The 16,392-nt window shown below is 42.1% G+C and overlaps 1 protein-coding gene across 2 annotated transcripts in view; it reads left to right on the forward strand.

The window, feature by feature from the left end:
- MYO1D (myosin ID) overlaps positions 1–16,392 on the forward strand; it is a 200,481-nt gene that overhangs the window by 121,805 nt on the left and 62,284 nt on the right. For both annotated transcript variants that reach the window (XM_053264002.1, XM_053264003.1), the window contains exon 21: positions 1,504–1,658. In XM_053264002.1, the coding sequence (XP_053119977.1) occupies positions 1,504–1,658 (155 nt within the window). The remainder of the gene's footprint in view (positions 1–1,503; positions 1,659–16,392) is intronic.

The following is a 16,392-nucleotide window of genomic DNA, read 5'->3' on the forward strand; positions in this document are numbered from 1 at the left end:
TTACTTTAAGCTGTTAACAGGGATCAAAATGGCATCTACAGGTGAAACTCGGAAAATTAGAATATCGTGCAAAAGTCCATTAATTTCAGTAATGCAAATTAAAAGGTGAAACTGTTATATGAGACAGACGCATTACATGCAAAGCGAGATAAGTCAAGCCTTAATTTGTTATAATTGTGATGATCATGGCATACAGCTCATGAAAACCCCAAATCCACAATCCCAGAAAATTAGAATATTACATGGAACCAAGAAGACAAGGATTGTAGAATAGAACAATATCGGACCTCTGAAAAGTATACAGTGTACTGTGCTTGATTGGCCAGCAAACTCGCCTGACCTGACCCCATAGAGAATCTATGGGGCATTGCCAAGAGAAGGATGAGAGACATGAGACCAAACCATGCAGAAGAGCTGAAGGCCACTAATGAAGAATCCTGGTCTTCCATAACACCTCATCAGTGCCACAGGCTGATAGCATCCATGCCACGCCGCATTGAGGCAGTAATTGCTGCAAAAGGGGCCCAAACCAAGTACTGAATACATATGCATGCTTATACTTTTCAGAGGTCCGATATTGTTCTATTCTACAATCCTTGTCTTCTTGGTTCCATGTAATATTCTAATTTTCTGGGATTGTGGATTTGGGGTTTTCATGAGCTGTACGCCATGATCATCACAATTATAACAAATTAAGGCTTGACTTATCTCGCTTTGCATGTAATGCGTCTGTCTCATATATCAGTTTCACCTTTTAATTTGCATTACTGAAATTAATGGACTTTTGCACGATATTCTAATTTTCCGAGTTTCACCTGTAGTGTTGATTTTTATTTTTATTTTTATTTTTTGGAATGGACCACGCAAGTCTCCCTGAACTCATATCCTCTATTATTAGTTATATGAAATAGGCTGCAATTTTTCAAGGGTGATAGAAATAACTGTATGGATGCCCAAAGTCACTGTTGTAACATCACCTGTTGTAGAGGTGGCAGTGGATAGAATTTATGGGGCAAAGCCCTGGTGAGCCCTTGCTTAGTTTATTCCCTGATTTATTAGAGAAAAATCTGTGTGTGCTGAGCACAATTTGGAACATAGAACAATCATGACTCTCTACGCATATGACTATCTACATTGGCCCTGATCTGGAAAACAATTTGTAAGCAGAAACAGATTTTTCTATCACCAATCTTGGGCTAATTAGTAGCCTTTTTATAATTGTTATCTGACGGGCCTTTTGTATGATATGCAGTCTTAAGGGGGGGAAACAAACAAACCCTCTGTATTTTTGCTTTTCCTCTCTTTACTTGAAATCTTGTTTCCTCTTGAAAGCAATGAGCTTTTGCACATTTTCTTAAGCCTAAAAGTAGATAAATGGGTCAGAACATTATAAACTTGGAAATATCAGTTGCTGCTTCTAGTTCATGTCTGTGTCCTTCTGCAAAACCTCTACAACAGCATGGGACAGTATTAGCTTTAACCTTCTCTTGTCACTTTGTTCAGTTGACGGGATTGAGCATCTCCAATGGAAAAGACCAGCTTGCAGTCTTTCACACAAAAGACAACAAGGACCTAATTTTCTGCCTCCTCAGTGTGCATCCAGTCAATGAGAGCAGGATTGGGGAGTTGATTGGAGTCCTGGCAAATCACTTTAAAAGGTGAGTCAGAATCCAGATTATGTCATGTCTGAAACAGATGGAGATATGGCTACCAAGCCTCTTAAGGGTAGAATTCATTCTGGCCTCTGCTTATACCTGTAAGTCACAACTAGGGAATGTAATTTAGCATATTTGACACTTGCGCTTCACAGAAGGACTTTATTTCAACGATTCCTAAATCACTAGAAAGGAAGATTCTATTTAATCATCATTTTCTAGTAAAAGTACATTCTTATTGTCTAATATAACCTTAATACATATTCAGAGATTGATGTAGGCTTCATTTTTGAAGGTAGGTTCATACTATAATGCTGCTTCATTTGGGCAACCAGGCCTTACATTTATTTGTTGCACTGTTCGCATTTTGTGCATGTCTGTCTTACCCACAGGTACAAAAACTTCATTAAAATGTTCACAAATGAGGTCCCTTTTTATGGCCTGCTGCTATAATAGGGGTTTCCTTTCTACAGTGTACACTCTGAAAAGTTTTCCTCAGGATTGCATGAATATGTTCTGTTCACTTTTGTTGTCACTTTTTATTCCCTCCCCTATCCCTGGCATTTATATCCAAACTCTTCCTCCTTTCTCAGAACTGCTCCATCCTCCGCAAGTTCTTTATTCATTTATTGACCTTCTTTGTCTTTGCACTTTTAGAGAGGGTGGGGCAGTGGCTGGGCTGAGTGTGTGTGTGCGCACATACATGCTGCATGTACATCACCTGCAAAATAGGTCTAATCAGGTCTGTTATGTTTCATCCCCATATACTGCTGTTAACATGTTCATAGAATATAATTAGAAGTTATGATTGATATTCATGATGAATATCTTTGAGCTAGGTTCTTCTAAAAAATCATTAAAAAAAGAATCCATTTTAAATTTTAAAAATCTATTTTTTTTAATCAGCCCTGTTTGGGACTGCTTTTCACATTTACTTATCTGAACACTGGGCATCTCCCTAGAGTAGACTTCTGGCTATTCCAATAGATCTGTTTCCTGTACTGGGTATTGTGACTCTGTTTATTCATAACTGAAGTATCATTCACATATGTGCATCCTGTTTCAAAGAGTATGTAGGCACCAGAATGACCACTGGTACCTGTGTCTTTCAAGAGTGCATTGCTTCTTACAGTGTTTAGCCTCAACTGGGCCATGCCTTTCAATTCCCAGTAAGCTGCATGTTTCATGAGTCTTTCACATCCATTTGATGATTATGTGTATAAACTGAAAAGCACTCAAACTTCTCTTTTGCCTCAAAGTTCTTACTCGTCCAGAAACATACAGACTAGATTAATATCCTTTTAATGCAGTGGTTCACCCACTTGTTATCTAGCCTGGCTTTAACTAAGGCGAGTTTAAGGCTTAAGCATAAAGTATGGGCAGTTGATAGGAGCTGGTTCTTGTCCATAGCCAAGAACATACATCCTAGAATTCAATACTGTGCATGTTCTAGTAGCTCTGTATTTTTATGGATGTATAACCAGAATGACCATTCATGACAAATGCTTTTCTTGATCCATTGTTTCCTTCAGATTGTGTGTCCACCCATTAGAAATGTGTAATAGATTCTGGGAAGAGGTCAAAAATATATTGATCTGGCTGAAGAATATATGGGTATTTTATTTCAGATTATTGATATTAGGATAGATCCTAACTATTTAGAACATAGAGACAGAGCAAAGCAATGGATCCAAAAAGCAACATTGGTTGCTGTGAGGCAGATACTCCATAAATGAGAAACCAGACTTAGATACTTGGATGTTAGAATTAGTAGAAGTAGTGCTATATGAAAGTGAAGATATGGGACAGTACAGTAAAGAAATACTGGTAATGAAGAGAAATAATTGTAATGAAGATATATAGCATAAAAAGGAGGCATGGTGGAGAACTATCTGATGATGTGCTGTGTCCCTTTTTAGCCTACTTTCTTTAAGGAAAGTAAGCTTATGAGATCACCCGGCACAGAGTGTGTCTGTGTGTCCGTCCCTATGCATTGATGCATAGACAGATCCCCGTGGAAGTGGTCAGATTCCACAACAAAGTCAAGCAGTAATAGCTTTGATCTCACAGAGCATGTGTGCCCAGGCAGAGCTGGAACATGATATACAAAATCCAGAAGAGATATGTTACTTGAATGTATAGAATCTCTCTTCCAATGTACATATTTTCTTTTCCTAAAACTGAAATACGGTAAAGCTTTTAGTGCAATTTGATTTTTTTTTTAAAGGTTGCCATGGGCCAGACTTCATCCCCAGTCTAGGTAGAAATAGTGCCCCTTCTTGAAAGCAGTGATAACTGTGATCTTTCCCTTCAGGAAACAGTGGGAGCCTGATATGAATCTTCAGGATGGGACTTGTATCAAAGCAGAGACTTGAAATCAAACAAACAAAAGAAATAGAGTAACCCTAGCCGAGTGTGTGATGGCTATGCAACTTTCCAATAAAAAAGGGTTTAGCTGACCAATTGCTTGAAAAGAGAGGAAGAGCATCTCTTCTTTTAAGTTGATATTAGTAACCATCCTGCAATGATTGATGACTAAGTATTATGGTAGCAGGAAGATAAATCCATCAAAGCTGAGTAAGGGTTTTAGTTGTTGGACCCTCTTTCTCTCTTGCTGCCATTGTTGGTAACACAAGCACCCTGATAAAATATGTAGCGGCTATGTCATAGAAAGAAAAAGTTTTTTTTTTTAAAAAAAAAAGTCAGACTCAGCCTTGTTGGATCCATCTTCCTTTTGTCCTTGTAATGCTTCTTCTCAATAGTTTGCCAACCTGTGGTATGGGGCAAGAAGACGATTTGCACCTTCTACAGCAGGTTTCTACTGCACCTACTGTAGAAATCCTCTGCAGCCAAAAATAATTTATGTGGCTTCTTTAATGGAAATATTGGAATACCCTCAACCCCATTCCCCCCCCCCACTTTTATTGCTAACAACAAGGAATAACAAAAGCAGAATGCAGTCATTGACATACAGGCAAGGCATACACTTGAACAGGTTTCAGTTGCAAGGCACAGTAGCAGGTAAGCAAATAGAACAAAGACCCAAAGACTTAAAGGCAAAAAGCAAAACCACAGAATAAACTGTTCTCTCCCCCTAAAGGTTTGCTAAGAAGCTTTCCAGGTTGACTTCTTCCGTCCTAGTGGTTTCCAAATCATATCAGTATCCACTGAAATAGATGTCCTTCTGCTTTAAAAATTGGGTTGTGGGTATTCTTTTTTTACATAGCAATTTCAGGCTAGATACATGTTTTCCCCTTTCTTTTATGGTCTTAATGTGCTCTTCTAAGCTTAGGATCCCAGCACTTACCTTATGTATTTCAGTTCTTAATTACCACTTCCTGTTGCCTGCTTCAGTAACCTGAACTCTACAGGAACCCTACATGCATGAGTAATGCACAATTAGCATGCTGCTTATTGAACTAAGAGGCGACTTATAAAGTGGTGATTCACTTTGTTGAGCAGGGGTAGAGCAACTGGTCCTATCCATCCCCAGCACAGCATCCCTCCAGTGGCTGCTGCTGGTGTTTCTTTTTTAGATTGTCAGCCCTTTGGGGACAGGGAGTCATTTATTTATATCTGTGTGAACCGCTTTGGGGACTTTTGTTGAAAAGCAGAAATATTTGTTGTCGCATACTTATGATTTTGAAATCTCACCCAATCTAAGGGCTCAGACACTGACCCTGACTGTAACACTGTCCCTGACTCCTGTGCTGAAAGCTTGCAAACCTAAGGGAGAAGGTAATTAAGGATGGGAATAGTTGGAGAGACAAAGAATAAGTTTACATGGCAGACGTCCATTTATGTGTGTGCAAGTGGTGCGGGGGAAGCAAATAGGCTAGATCCAGCAGTGGCATCTAATACAATTCAAGTGCCTAATTTCCATGGCACGCTAGTGGACGTGCCGATCGTATGCACTCCGGGTTTTTATTTATTTATTTAGCATATTTGTATACTGCTCACTACCGGAGTGTCTAGGCAGTTTACAACACTGAAACAAAATGAAATTTTTAAAAAACAATTTAAAACATATAAAAGTTCCACTTAAAATAGCTAAAAACTACTAAATAGCTAAAAAGCTTGGCTGTAGAAATGTGTCTTCAGCTGTTTTCTAAAGGTCAGCTAGGATGGAGCAGCTCTAATCTCAGCAGGAAGTGCATTCCACAGCTCTTGGGCAACTACAGAGAAGGCTCTGAGCCGGTGGCAGCCTCAGCCAAACTTCCCCTGAAGATCTTAATAGGCGGTGGGGTTCATAACGAAGAAGGCGTTTTCTTAAATACCCTGGGCCCAAGTCATTAAGGGCTTTATAGGTAATAACCAGCACTTTGTATTTTGCCCGGAAATCTGTTGGTAGCTAGTGTAATTCATTTAAAACCAGAATAATATGGTCTCTTCGGGACAACCTGGAGACCAATCTGGCAGCAGCATTCTGCACCAATTGCAGTTTCCAGACTACGTATCAAGGCAGCCTCATGTAGAGTGCATTGCTGTAATCAAGCCTGGAGGTTACCAGCATGTGCACCACTGTTGTAAAAGGGGGAAGGTGTGGAGTATGAGTTCCCTTGTTAACCACTGCTGCTGGGAGTCCCACAACAATAGCAATAGCACTTACATTTATATACCGCTTTATAGCCGGAGCTCTCTAAGCGGTTTACAATGATTTAGCATATTGCCCCCAACATTTCTGGGTACTCATTTTACCGACCTCGGAAGGATGGAAGGCTGAGTCAACCTTGAGCCCCTGGTCAGGATCGAACTTGTAACCTTCTGGTTACAGGGCGGCAGTTTTACCACTGCGCCACCAGGGCCTCAACAACAGCAGGGGATCCTATAGTTGGAAGATTTACCTCATAAGAGTGCAGTCAGAGAGCTGAAACACATTGGTGTTTCTGTCTTCCCCATTGGACTGGCCCCCTCATGAGAAGAATAACCCCCTGGCTGGCAAGCCAGCACAAGGACAATAGTATGTTGGTTCTTTCTCACTGCTTAGCCTAGTGGCACCCTTGGTTACAGTGAATCAAACCCCAGGATCTTTTGCCTGCCTTAACATACATATATCCTTCTAGGAAGTTAATAAGATCTGTTCCTGGAGAACCAGATGACCAGCACTGGCCCTTCCACCGTCTAGCAACTGGTGTCTTCCCCCAGGCTTCTTGGGCATGTCCCTCGGTCTAATGTCCACACCTTTGTGCACACTAAGACCAAAGAAACTACACTTCATTGATAACATCTGAGCCCCCCAGGAAGGGGGCTTGATTGGGTGTTAGGTCAATGAAAGGGCTCCTTGCACGTTTATCTATTCTCTTTCTTTTATTTAGAGCATGCTGCTCTAAATGTCGTTCTGTCCCTTTTTTAAATCCAGGAATTGCATGGGCGTGGTATCTCTGTTGCAAAGAAGTGACAGGAGGGACAAGAGTGAGAAACGTGGCCACCCTTGAACGAATGTATTCATGGGCTGCTCTGAGCTGGCTGGAGGAGCTTGCTTGTGAAACCCAGGTTATTGTGGCGGCAGAATTCAGGTGACACAATGCTGCCTTCTAACCTCAGGTTTCAGCAGCGAAACTGACTACAAACCGAGAGTTAAAATTCAAGTTTGCGAGCAAAAATGGAGCTGCGGTTGGGCTTCATGCAGTTCACCAAAACTGCAGCTTCACACTTTTGGATGATCACGAATTCAAACCTCTTGAATACTGACTTCTGGTTTGGCGTTATATCTGAACGGGGCCAGTCTCTAAAAATTTGCAGCCAGTATTTGCTCTTGCATGTTGCTGTTTGACTCCTGAGGGTAATGTCATGAAACTCTCTTAAAGCTGAAGGGCTATAGCTAATTTTGCACACTGTTGCTGCATTTTAAATAGAAACCTGCAAATTATTGTCCTAATAATGGCAAATTGCCACTTACTGACAAGTAGTGTGCATGTTACCTTCAAATGAGCAAGATCAGCTGTCAAAATCCTGGTGTAAAGATTTGAGAAATCAGAGTCCTTTAAACAGTTGAAATTCTACTTGCTCTCTTGATATCCCAATTGGATATTTTGTGGTGCTCCTAATGCTTTCGTTTGTAAATTGAAGCTCTTGATTCATAGAAATGATTTTATGGAAATCTATTGACAGCTTCTGTATTAAAGTTCAAGGTGGGGAGCTGTGAGGATTACATGCTGGCGCACAATTTTTGTGCTTGGCAGAGGGTTCTCTTCCCGATGCCTCACTCTTCTACTTGCAAATTAAGATCCTCAAATGTATCAGTGAAAGCAGATTATGCTTCTCTGTGATTTGCTTTATGCACTGCAGCTGCATTTTCTTGGTGCAGTGCAGTGTACACATGCCCCTCCTCTTCTTGTTTTCCCCTTTTGTATCATTCTCTTGTGAATGGGGTCAGTTCACCAGGCTTACTCATAAACAAGTAACACACAAAATAGCGTGAGCCTCCTGCACGTGTCACACCGGCTGAGTCAGCCAAAGGTGTTGTGGGGAGTCAGGTTTTGGGTCACTGAACTGCCAACATGCAAGGATTGTGGGTTAAGGTGACAGGTGAGATTGGAAAGGTTGGTTCTGAGTGATGGATACTGAAAAGGCAGCAAAAAGAAATGAGATGAAGCAACCCAGGGCAGAGAGAAGGCAGGAGCAAACAGCAAGCGAAAGAAATTTTGGCCTTGATCAAGCGTATACATTGTGGCTTAGGGTTTGGGTGGGTGGCTTTCTGCTTTGTGTATGGAACCATTGCCCTAACTAGGCTTGCTTTCACTTAAGTCATATTTACATAATCAAAGTCCTTTGCGTGTTTAAATAATTTGCAACACAAGTACATCAGAGGTACCCAGGCGCGGAGCCTGACCGCCAGTGGCCTGTGTGTGGCCGTGGCGGCCCCCCTCACCCCGCCCCCTGCGTCTGACATCAGACGCGGGAGCTAGCCACGCCCCCACATCTGATATCAGACACGGGGTGTGTGTGGTCTGGCTCCCAAACGGAGCCCCGCGGCTCCATTCGGGAATGTGTGTCAGGCTGGTGCTGCATTCACAGCGCCAGCCATTTAACTCCCAAAGAGGCCGCGTGGCCTCTTCGGGAGCTAGTCTGGGGCTGGCGCTGCATTCGGAAGGGAAGAGCTGCTCCTGGCTACGCCGTGAATGCAGCACCAGCCATTTAACTGTGCTGCGCCGCCCCTTTGGGAGTTAGATTTGGGCTGGCGATGCGTTTGCAGTGCAGCCAGGAGTGGCTCTTCCCTGCCTTAAAGGCAGGGAAGAGCCGCTGCTGGCCGCGCCGTGAACACAGCGGACATTTAACTCCCGGACAGGGGCTGCGTGGCCCCCACTCAGGAGCTAAATCAGCACCCCTCCCATCTGTCAGACGCGGGGGAGGGGGTCGGGGCTGCGAGGCGCGGCCCCTGATTGGGTGCAGCCCGGGTTCTTTGAACCCGTTGGCCCAATGGTGGCTCCGCCCCTGGAGGTACCATCCTTTGATTTGAAAACGTATAGGGGCTTGTGCGCGCTACAAATCGACAAAGTCCATCTTCATGCAAACATGGAGCTGATGTGACACAGAGGTTAAACCTGTGAACTGGAAAGTATGATACTAGCTGGGTGACTCTGGGCCAGTCACTTCTTTCAACCTAACCTACTTCACAGGGTTGTTGTGAGGAGAAACCTAAGTATGTAGTACACCGCTCTGGGCTCCTTGGAGGAAGAGCGGGATATAAAATGTGTGTGTGTGTTTTTAAAAAAGTATTGGCTTCACATTTCTTCTTAGCCTTGAACTCTTAGACAAGTCACTGTGGGGATGATGATGCTGACCTCCCTTGCAGGGTTTGTAAAGATTAGACAAGTCCCCAAACGTGAAGAGCTTTGATCACCAAGGCTGTAATCCTATTCACACTTAACTGTGAGTGAGCCCCATGGAACATTACTGGCTTTACTTTTCAATAAACATACGTATAGTTGTGTGCAACATGTTGATTAAATGCCAAGTGTTAATATTTATTATTTACTTCAGCCGGCTTTCAGTATCCCGAAATGCCATCTCTGTAGTCAGTCAAGAGCAACCTCTTGAGGGTGCCCTTCGTATGTTAACCAAGCCTAAATAGCAGAAGCATTTAGGGAGCCATTCTCAATGTTTGCCTCCCAACTTTTGGAACTCCTTTTGATGTATACCACTTTGATATTTGTAAATTTAACTTTAAGGTTGCTCATCCCTTCAGGATAGTGTGGTTTAAAAATCCAGATAAGTGCAAAAGGCAAAACAAAAAACACCTTCAACCTTTTGTGTGAGCACAGAAGCATTTTGACCAAGGAGCTTTTCATTGAAATCTGTCTACCTGCTTTTGTTCAAATCTAAGGTTTGCTTCCTTCTCCTCCCTTAAATGCTGCCCTCAAGAACAGCATGGATAACAAATGAACCCCGCCTCAAAGACCTTCTTTTTCGATTGATTAAACAATTAAATGCTTCAGGAATAACAATGGGGGAGGTGAACAAGTGGGGGAGGCAGCCTCTGCATTTGTGAGAACCTCCGAGATGCTACTGAAGGAAAATCTGCATAATATTCATGCACCTTTTGAGGCAGGAAAAGAGGTATTATGGAATAGACTGCAGTTTCCTCTGAATGTTACAGCTTGCTTTGTGGAAGTGCAGAAAACCTCTACTCAAAGGAGCATCTGAGAGCTTGCCGGTTTCAGATTTATCTTTTAAGCCAATGTGTACAGTTGGAAAGCTGTTCTCTGCTGGCAGTGGATGTCAGAAAAGCAGGCTGTCAGACGCTGGCTAATCACAGGGCCTTGCCTGCATTTAACAGAAACAATTTGCCCTGTGAACAAAAAGTATGTGGGGCAAAGCAGCTTTTTAAAAAGACCCCCAACTCCCTCAAATATGTTTTTATTTTACATTTTCATGCTGTTTTTAAATATTCAGAGCTGTCTGCAAATAAAACATCATAAAATAATAGCACAAAACATTATAAACAGTCCAGTAATGAAAGCACCACTCTGAGGGGTGGGGCGGAGGGGGGGAGAAAGCAGATTTGCATCTGAAATGGTTTAATGGAATGGACCTTTCAAAATGCCTGCTGGGTTAGCTATTGATGGGTTTGGGTTAAGAAGCTTGTTCCATAGCACAGGCATGGAGGCCCTGCCTTGGCATTGCAGAGATCTTGCTTTCCTATGTGAAAGGATCCCTTCCCGAGCAGGATTTCCCTGGTGGTTTGAAGATTAGAACTGTTCAAGTTCAGTGCCCAAATAATGAGAATTCTGTGCTTGTTTAAAAGGTAACACAAACTAACACATTGCAAAAAACTACCTGTATTGTGTTTGCTGCAACAGGCGAATGGTCTTGTGATACCTTAAAGGTCAATACACATTGTTGAATGAGATTTTGTGGTCACCTAAATGGGGAGGTGTATACCCTGAGTACAGAGGACAGGAGGAGGAGAAAAATCCTGTGACATAGGTTCGGCTAGTGAGAACACCTAAAACTGTGTAATTCAACAGGGTTATTGAACCTGGCACACTCATCCCCAAAAGCTAAAGTTCCAGAAGGAAACCTTGCTGGCTTGCTAGTGACCATCAAACTTTCTCACAAGGCACCCAGACACCTCACTCTCCTCTATCTACCAGAAAGCTCCTACAGTAGCTGTAGACTAGATACATTGCTCCTTCTCCTCTGCACCCTGCACAGATGACCTTGTACTCCAGCAATGCCAGCAGGTTGTGCTGCTTCTCTGTGTTAAAAGGGGGGGGAAGTGCTGAAAGCTGTAGGCATGCAGCTGCATGAATCTCAAAGATCTAAAGGTGGCTGGTCTCACTGCTAGTTTCCTCAGGCTACCTGCTGCTCCAGGAGCCTTTACACATACTCCCAGACAGATGGTCCTGAGTTCCTTGCCCTAGCCAAAGTTTAAATTCACCAACAAGTCAGCATTATGGAGCTGTCAAAAGATCCATCTGCCCCAAGCAGCTGTCTTGGCATTTGCCTGTCTGCTTACTTGGGAAATTGTGTGTTTTCCTGTTCTCAAGCAGACATATAACTTTTGCTGCTGCTGCTGTTTTATTGGGGAAGGGGATGGAACCAGGACCATCTGCCTTATAGCTTTAATTGGAAAGGCTGGGGGTCCCTCCACCCCAGCAAGCCCTCATATATCTTTGCAATAGACACACAGCTAACAGAGTCCCAAGGCAGTTCTGGGCCATAGGCAGCTGCTTTGGGTTCTTTGGCTACAGGTCACATGGTGTGTGTGTGTGTGTGTGTGTGAGAGAGAGAGAGAGAGAGAGAGAGAGAATAAATCTGTCTCCATAGCTTAGCCTTTGTGTTTGATCTTGAACACTCCAATAATTAAGGCTGAAAGAAATTCATTAATTTCTATTACATTTCAGTTTAACCACAGATTTAAGAATGTCCAGAACCTACTGGATTTTTAGTCGCGGCTGTTAATGCCCCAGGATGTATATTTGTCTGATTTATTGTTCTCTGAATAGAAGAAAAACTTTTCTGAAAACTTAAAACTTTTAAACAGTTGGTTGCTCCAAGATAATGGGTAATCCCATATTTTCTTTTTAGCCAAGGGTATGCCACTTGGAGCTTATGGCATTACATTAACTCAATGATGGCATCAACCATTTTAAAACAGTTTTTTAAAAAAATCAAAAACTAGTTAAGTACAATTCATTTGCCTTTTATATCTATACTTTTATTTTGCAAATTTCAGTCAGTAAAGGCTTACTTGTGTTCCACAAACAATAAATCATTTAGTTATTTTTTCAAACCCCAAACCATAAAACTATAAATACAAGTCCTTTAGGAATTAGAATAGTACTGGATCCACACTACAGCCTTGTAAGTACGTAAATATGATAGAGAATTTGAAGCTTCTGGACTAAGTAGTACGAAACTGATTGGGTAGACATGTTCATTCTGCAGCATTAATCCCTGTAGCTACTATTTTCTAAGACGGTAATTTGTGAATGTGAATAAGTACATGTAGGAAATTCATTTTGGTGGCTAAATATGTATTGAATTAGGGAGGCCAAACAACTTTATCAATGTATATGTATTTCCCTGGAAAAGGGAAACTGCAATCAGATAACACATTTCTGACTGATAAATGTTTGTATATTAATAGACGTCTTGTTTTGAGATGTATTGTAACATAGCAAGGTCGTTCACACAATTGGTTGTGTGAACTGCCGGGATCACTCATTTCTAAACCTGGGCTAAAAGTGAGGTTGGACGATGTGTGCGTGCCTCCTACCTCGCTTCCCCCTCATGTGGGTGAGCAGGCTGCCAGCAGCTCTTTTCAGGCTCTTGGCAGTCATACGGCAGTCATACTTACCATAGAGCTGGGGGGAAGGAGTGACCCGGCCTCCAGGCATTCCCCCAGTGCATCGTGCCTGCTCAGACTGGATCGTGTGAGGGGAAAGACAGGTAAGTTCCTGGCTCTCCACCCCCCACCAGCCCTCCCCAGCCCAAAAGAATCCGTCATGTGAACGACTACACTTTTTCTATAAAGTATAGCAAGTCACTGTGATCTTCCTTGTATTCTTGTGTTACATATTTTGCACCCACACAAGATCCATCAATTTTTCTGGCAGAGGCATAAAGCACTTGGTTGATTGCAAAACACTGTCCACTTGTTCCCAGCTGTGGTCCAGTAGATTGAGCATAATCTAAACATAGTCCAGGAGTTAATTTCTGATAGCAAGGAATGCTTTCTGGCTGTGATTAACTTAATGGTAGAGCAGCAAGAAGTATGTTCATGTTTGAAGCAAACCTCCGCTTGTCAAAAGTGTTCAGTTTTGCAAAAATGTCCACATTCTGACCAAAGAGTTTTCAACATTTTCTGTGTTAGGGCATCTTTCTTTCCAAATGGTATTGGGAAGTTTTCCAGCTGTGCAGTCAGTGTTACATGTTTGGTTCCTGTCTTGCTCAAAGCATAATTTCTAGCTAAGATTTGACCAAAATGCACAGTTCAGGTCCAAATATGATCTGTTAGTGTTTATCTCAGTTTCAAACCAGACCCAGTTCTGTTAGGCCTTTGATGCTAAGCACTGGCATATCTCAACAGCAGTCCTACTACACATATATCATTGGAAAAATATTACAACACACTGAACACCTCTGTACTGAACTGCCCAGTTCAGGTGTGGCATGATGCATTGATCAGCCTCCCCAGTACTGCTCTAGAGATCTTAAATTGCCTATTTGTTGCCATTTCATTTGCCACCCTGATATGATGTTGTTCTGAAGCTGCAGGATATACTATATAGGTATAAATGTACATTGTTACACAAACAGAATGTGTGAAGCTTAAGGGACAGTAATTTTTAGAGTAAATAAATTGAGTTCTTAGAATTCTGGACTAGATACTATCCAAGTGTCAGGACCTCTTCTCCCATCACATCAAACCCATGTTGCCCTGAAGTATGCAGTCCTGGACCACATTGAGGTGTTTCTTAAAGCCCTTGTGGGCTTCAAGAAGGTTGAAAAATATCAGAGAATTCATCTGGGTAAATTTCTGTGTCTGAGTTTTTGAGGCTTTTCTGGAGTGTGTATGGTGCATACCAGTAGTCTTGAAACTGTTCAGGAGAGCCCTGGGATTTCTTGGAAGCTTGTCCAGGGTCCCTAATGAGAAAACAGCAGACTCTCTGAAAGTCATGACTCCCTGAAAGACAGTAGACAGTTGATCTAGAGAGCCAGTGTGGTGTAGTGGTTAGAGTGCTGGACTAGGACTGGGGAGACCCGAGTACGAATCCCCATTCAGCCATGAAACTTGCTGGGTGACTCTGGGCCAGTCACGCATCTCTCAGCCTAACCTACTTCACAGGGTTGTTGTGAAAGAGAAACTCAAGTATGTAGTACACCGCTCTGGGCTCCTTGGAGGAAGAGCGGGAGATAAATGTATAATAATAATAATAATAACAACAACAACAATAATAATAGCCCCCAGTGAGGCACTACCTTGGCGTGGTTGTGGGGCTTGTGTGCTCTGAGGAAGGTGAGAGCTACGCCAGAGGTCCAACCATACTGGACAGGTCTCACCAGAGGAGCCAGACAAAGAGTGCCTCTCCCATCAACAATATGGTGAGACGTAACTTTAATAAATCTATACCGGATCGGTCGTCGCCCGGGTCAACAAGGACCGCGCCAGGTGCTATAGTCCCTGGACTTCTGGTGGCAAGTGTGCAACAGGATCTTCAGTTGAGCAACCAGGGCTGAAGACAGCAAAGTTACTGGAAGAAACGTTGCTTAACCGAAAAAAATATACGAAAAATGCCAACAAGGAAATAATGATCTGCTATTACAAGTCTAGGCCAACTAGAAGAGGTTATTTAAAAAGAATGTACCAAATTTGGAAAGAGAAGCATCCAGATACAGAAATAACAGAACAAAGGCTAGCAGACCAGAGAAAATACATAATAAGAAATAAAGTATTCACAGGAGTTGAGCTGGAAGAACTGGAAAGAGCAACACAGGCTCAAGATATGGAAGAAGAATTACCACCAATTGAAGAAGTTGCTCAGGCGCAGGTGGAGCAGGTGTTGGAAATCGAGGATGCTACTGTTACTGAACTGTTTCAAAATCAAAACCAGGCAACCACCCCTTTGCCTTCACCTCAAAAACCCAAATGCCGTTTAACAGAAAAGCAACAAGAACTAAAGCAAAAAATAACTGAGCACATGAACCAAACAACCACCAGGGTTCGACTTCCAGCTCTAAAAACAGTTGCCAAAAAACAACTTGCTCAGGCATTAAAAGATGTCAATGCTGCACTTGCAGAAATAACAACCAAGAATTTGCAAGAAACAAACCAACTAATGTACAGTACAGCAACAATAACAACACAAGAGCTTGGATATAAGATCAGTGGACCTGTAAAAAAAGAAAGCAGTACATCACCTAAATGGAAGATTAGATTAGAAAATAAAATCTCCAGGCTTAGATCAGATGCTAGTAAATTGAAAGATATGAAAGACAAGAAGCTGAAGAATGAAAACACCAAACAGTATCTGATCCAAAAATACCACCTAGATTCAAGGAAAATTAGAGAAGTCCTGGAAATAATAAAGCAGCAAATAACAGCAGTGTCAAAGAAGATAAGCAGGTATGAAGCCAGAATTACACAACACAGGCAGAATCTCCAATTCCAGTCGAATCGAGACGTTTATACCAAAGCATAGAAGGAGAAACTGCAAGAAACATAGAAACACCAAATAAAGAAGAAACAGTGCAATTCTGGTGGAAATTATGGGACAATCCAATAGATTATAATAAAAAAGCAGGCTGGATGAAAGAGGTCAAAAAATGTAACCAACAAATGCAAGATCTAATAACAACACCAGAATTAATAAGTGAAAGAGCAAATAAAATTAAAATTGGACTGCTCCAGGTGACGATGAACTGCATGGCTTTTGGCTTAAACACCTAACAAGCCTTCATAAACAACTATCAAAACAGTTCAATCACATTTTGCAAGGAGGTGATATTGAACAATGGCTAACAACTGGGAAAACTCATCTCATCATGAAAGAGCCAGCAAAAGGTGCAGTTCCAAGAAATTATAGACCGATAACCTGCCTTCCAACCATGTTCAAATTATTAACTGGAATAAAAGCAGATGAAGTCATGCAACACTTATTAACTAACAAACAGCTTCTAGTTGAACAGAAAGGAAATTGCCCGAACACCAGAGGCACAAAAGACCAGCTGCTGATTGACAAAATGATTTTAGAAAATTGCAAGAGAAGAAAAACTAATCTAAGTGTTG

Source organism: Hemicordylus capensis, chromosome 6 (assembly GCF_027244095.1).
Source record: "Hemicordylus capensis ecotype Gifberg chromosome 6, rHemCap1.1.pri, whole genome shotgun sequence".
NCBI classification, from domain to species: Eukaryota; Metazoa; Chordata; class Lepidosauria; order Squamata; family Cordylidae; genus Hemicordylus; species Hemicordylus capensis.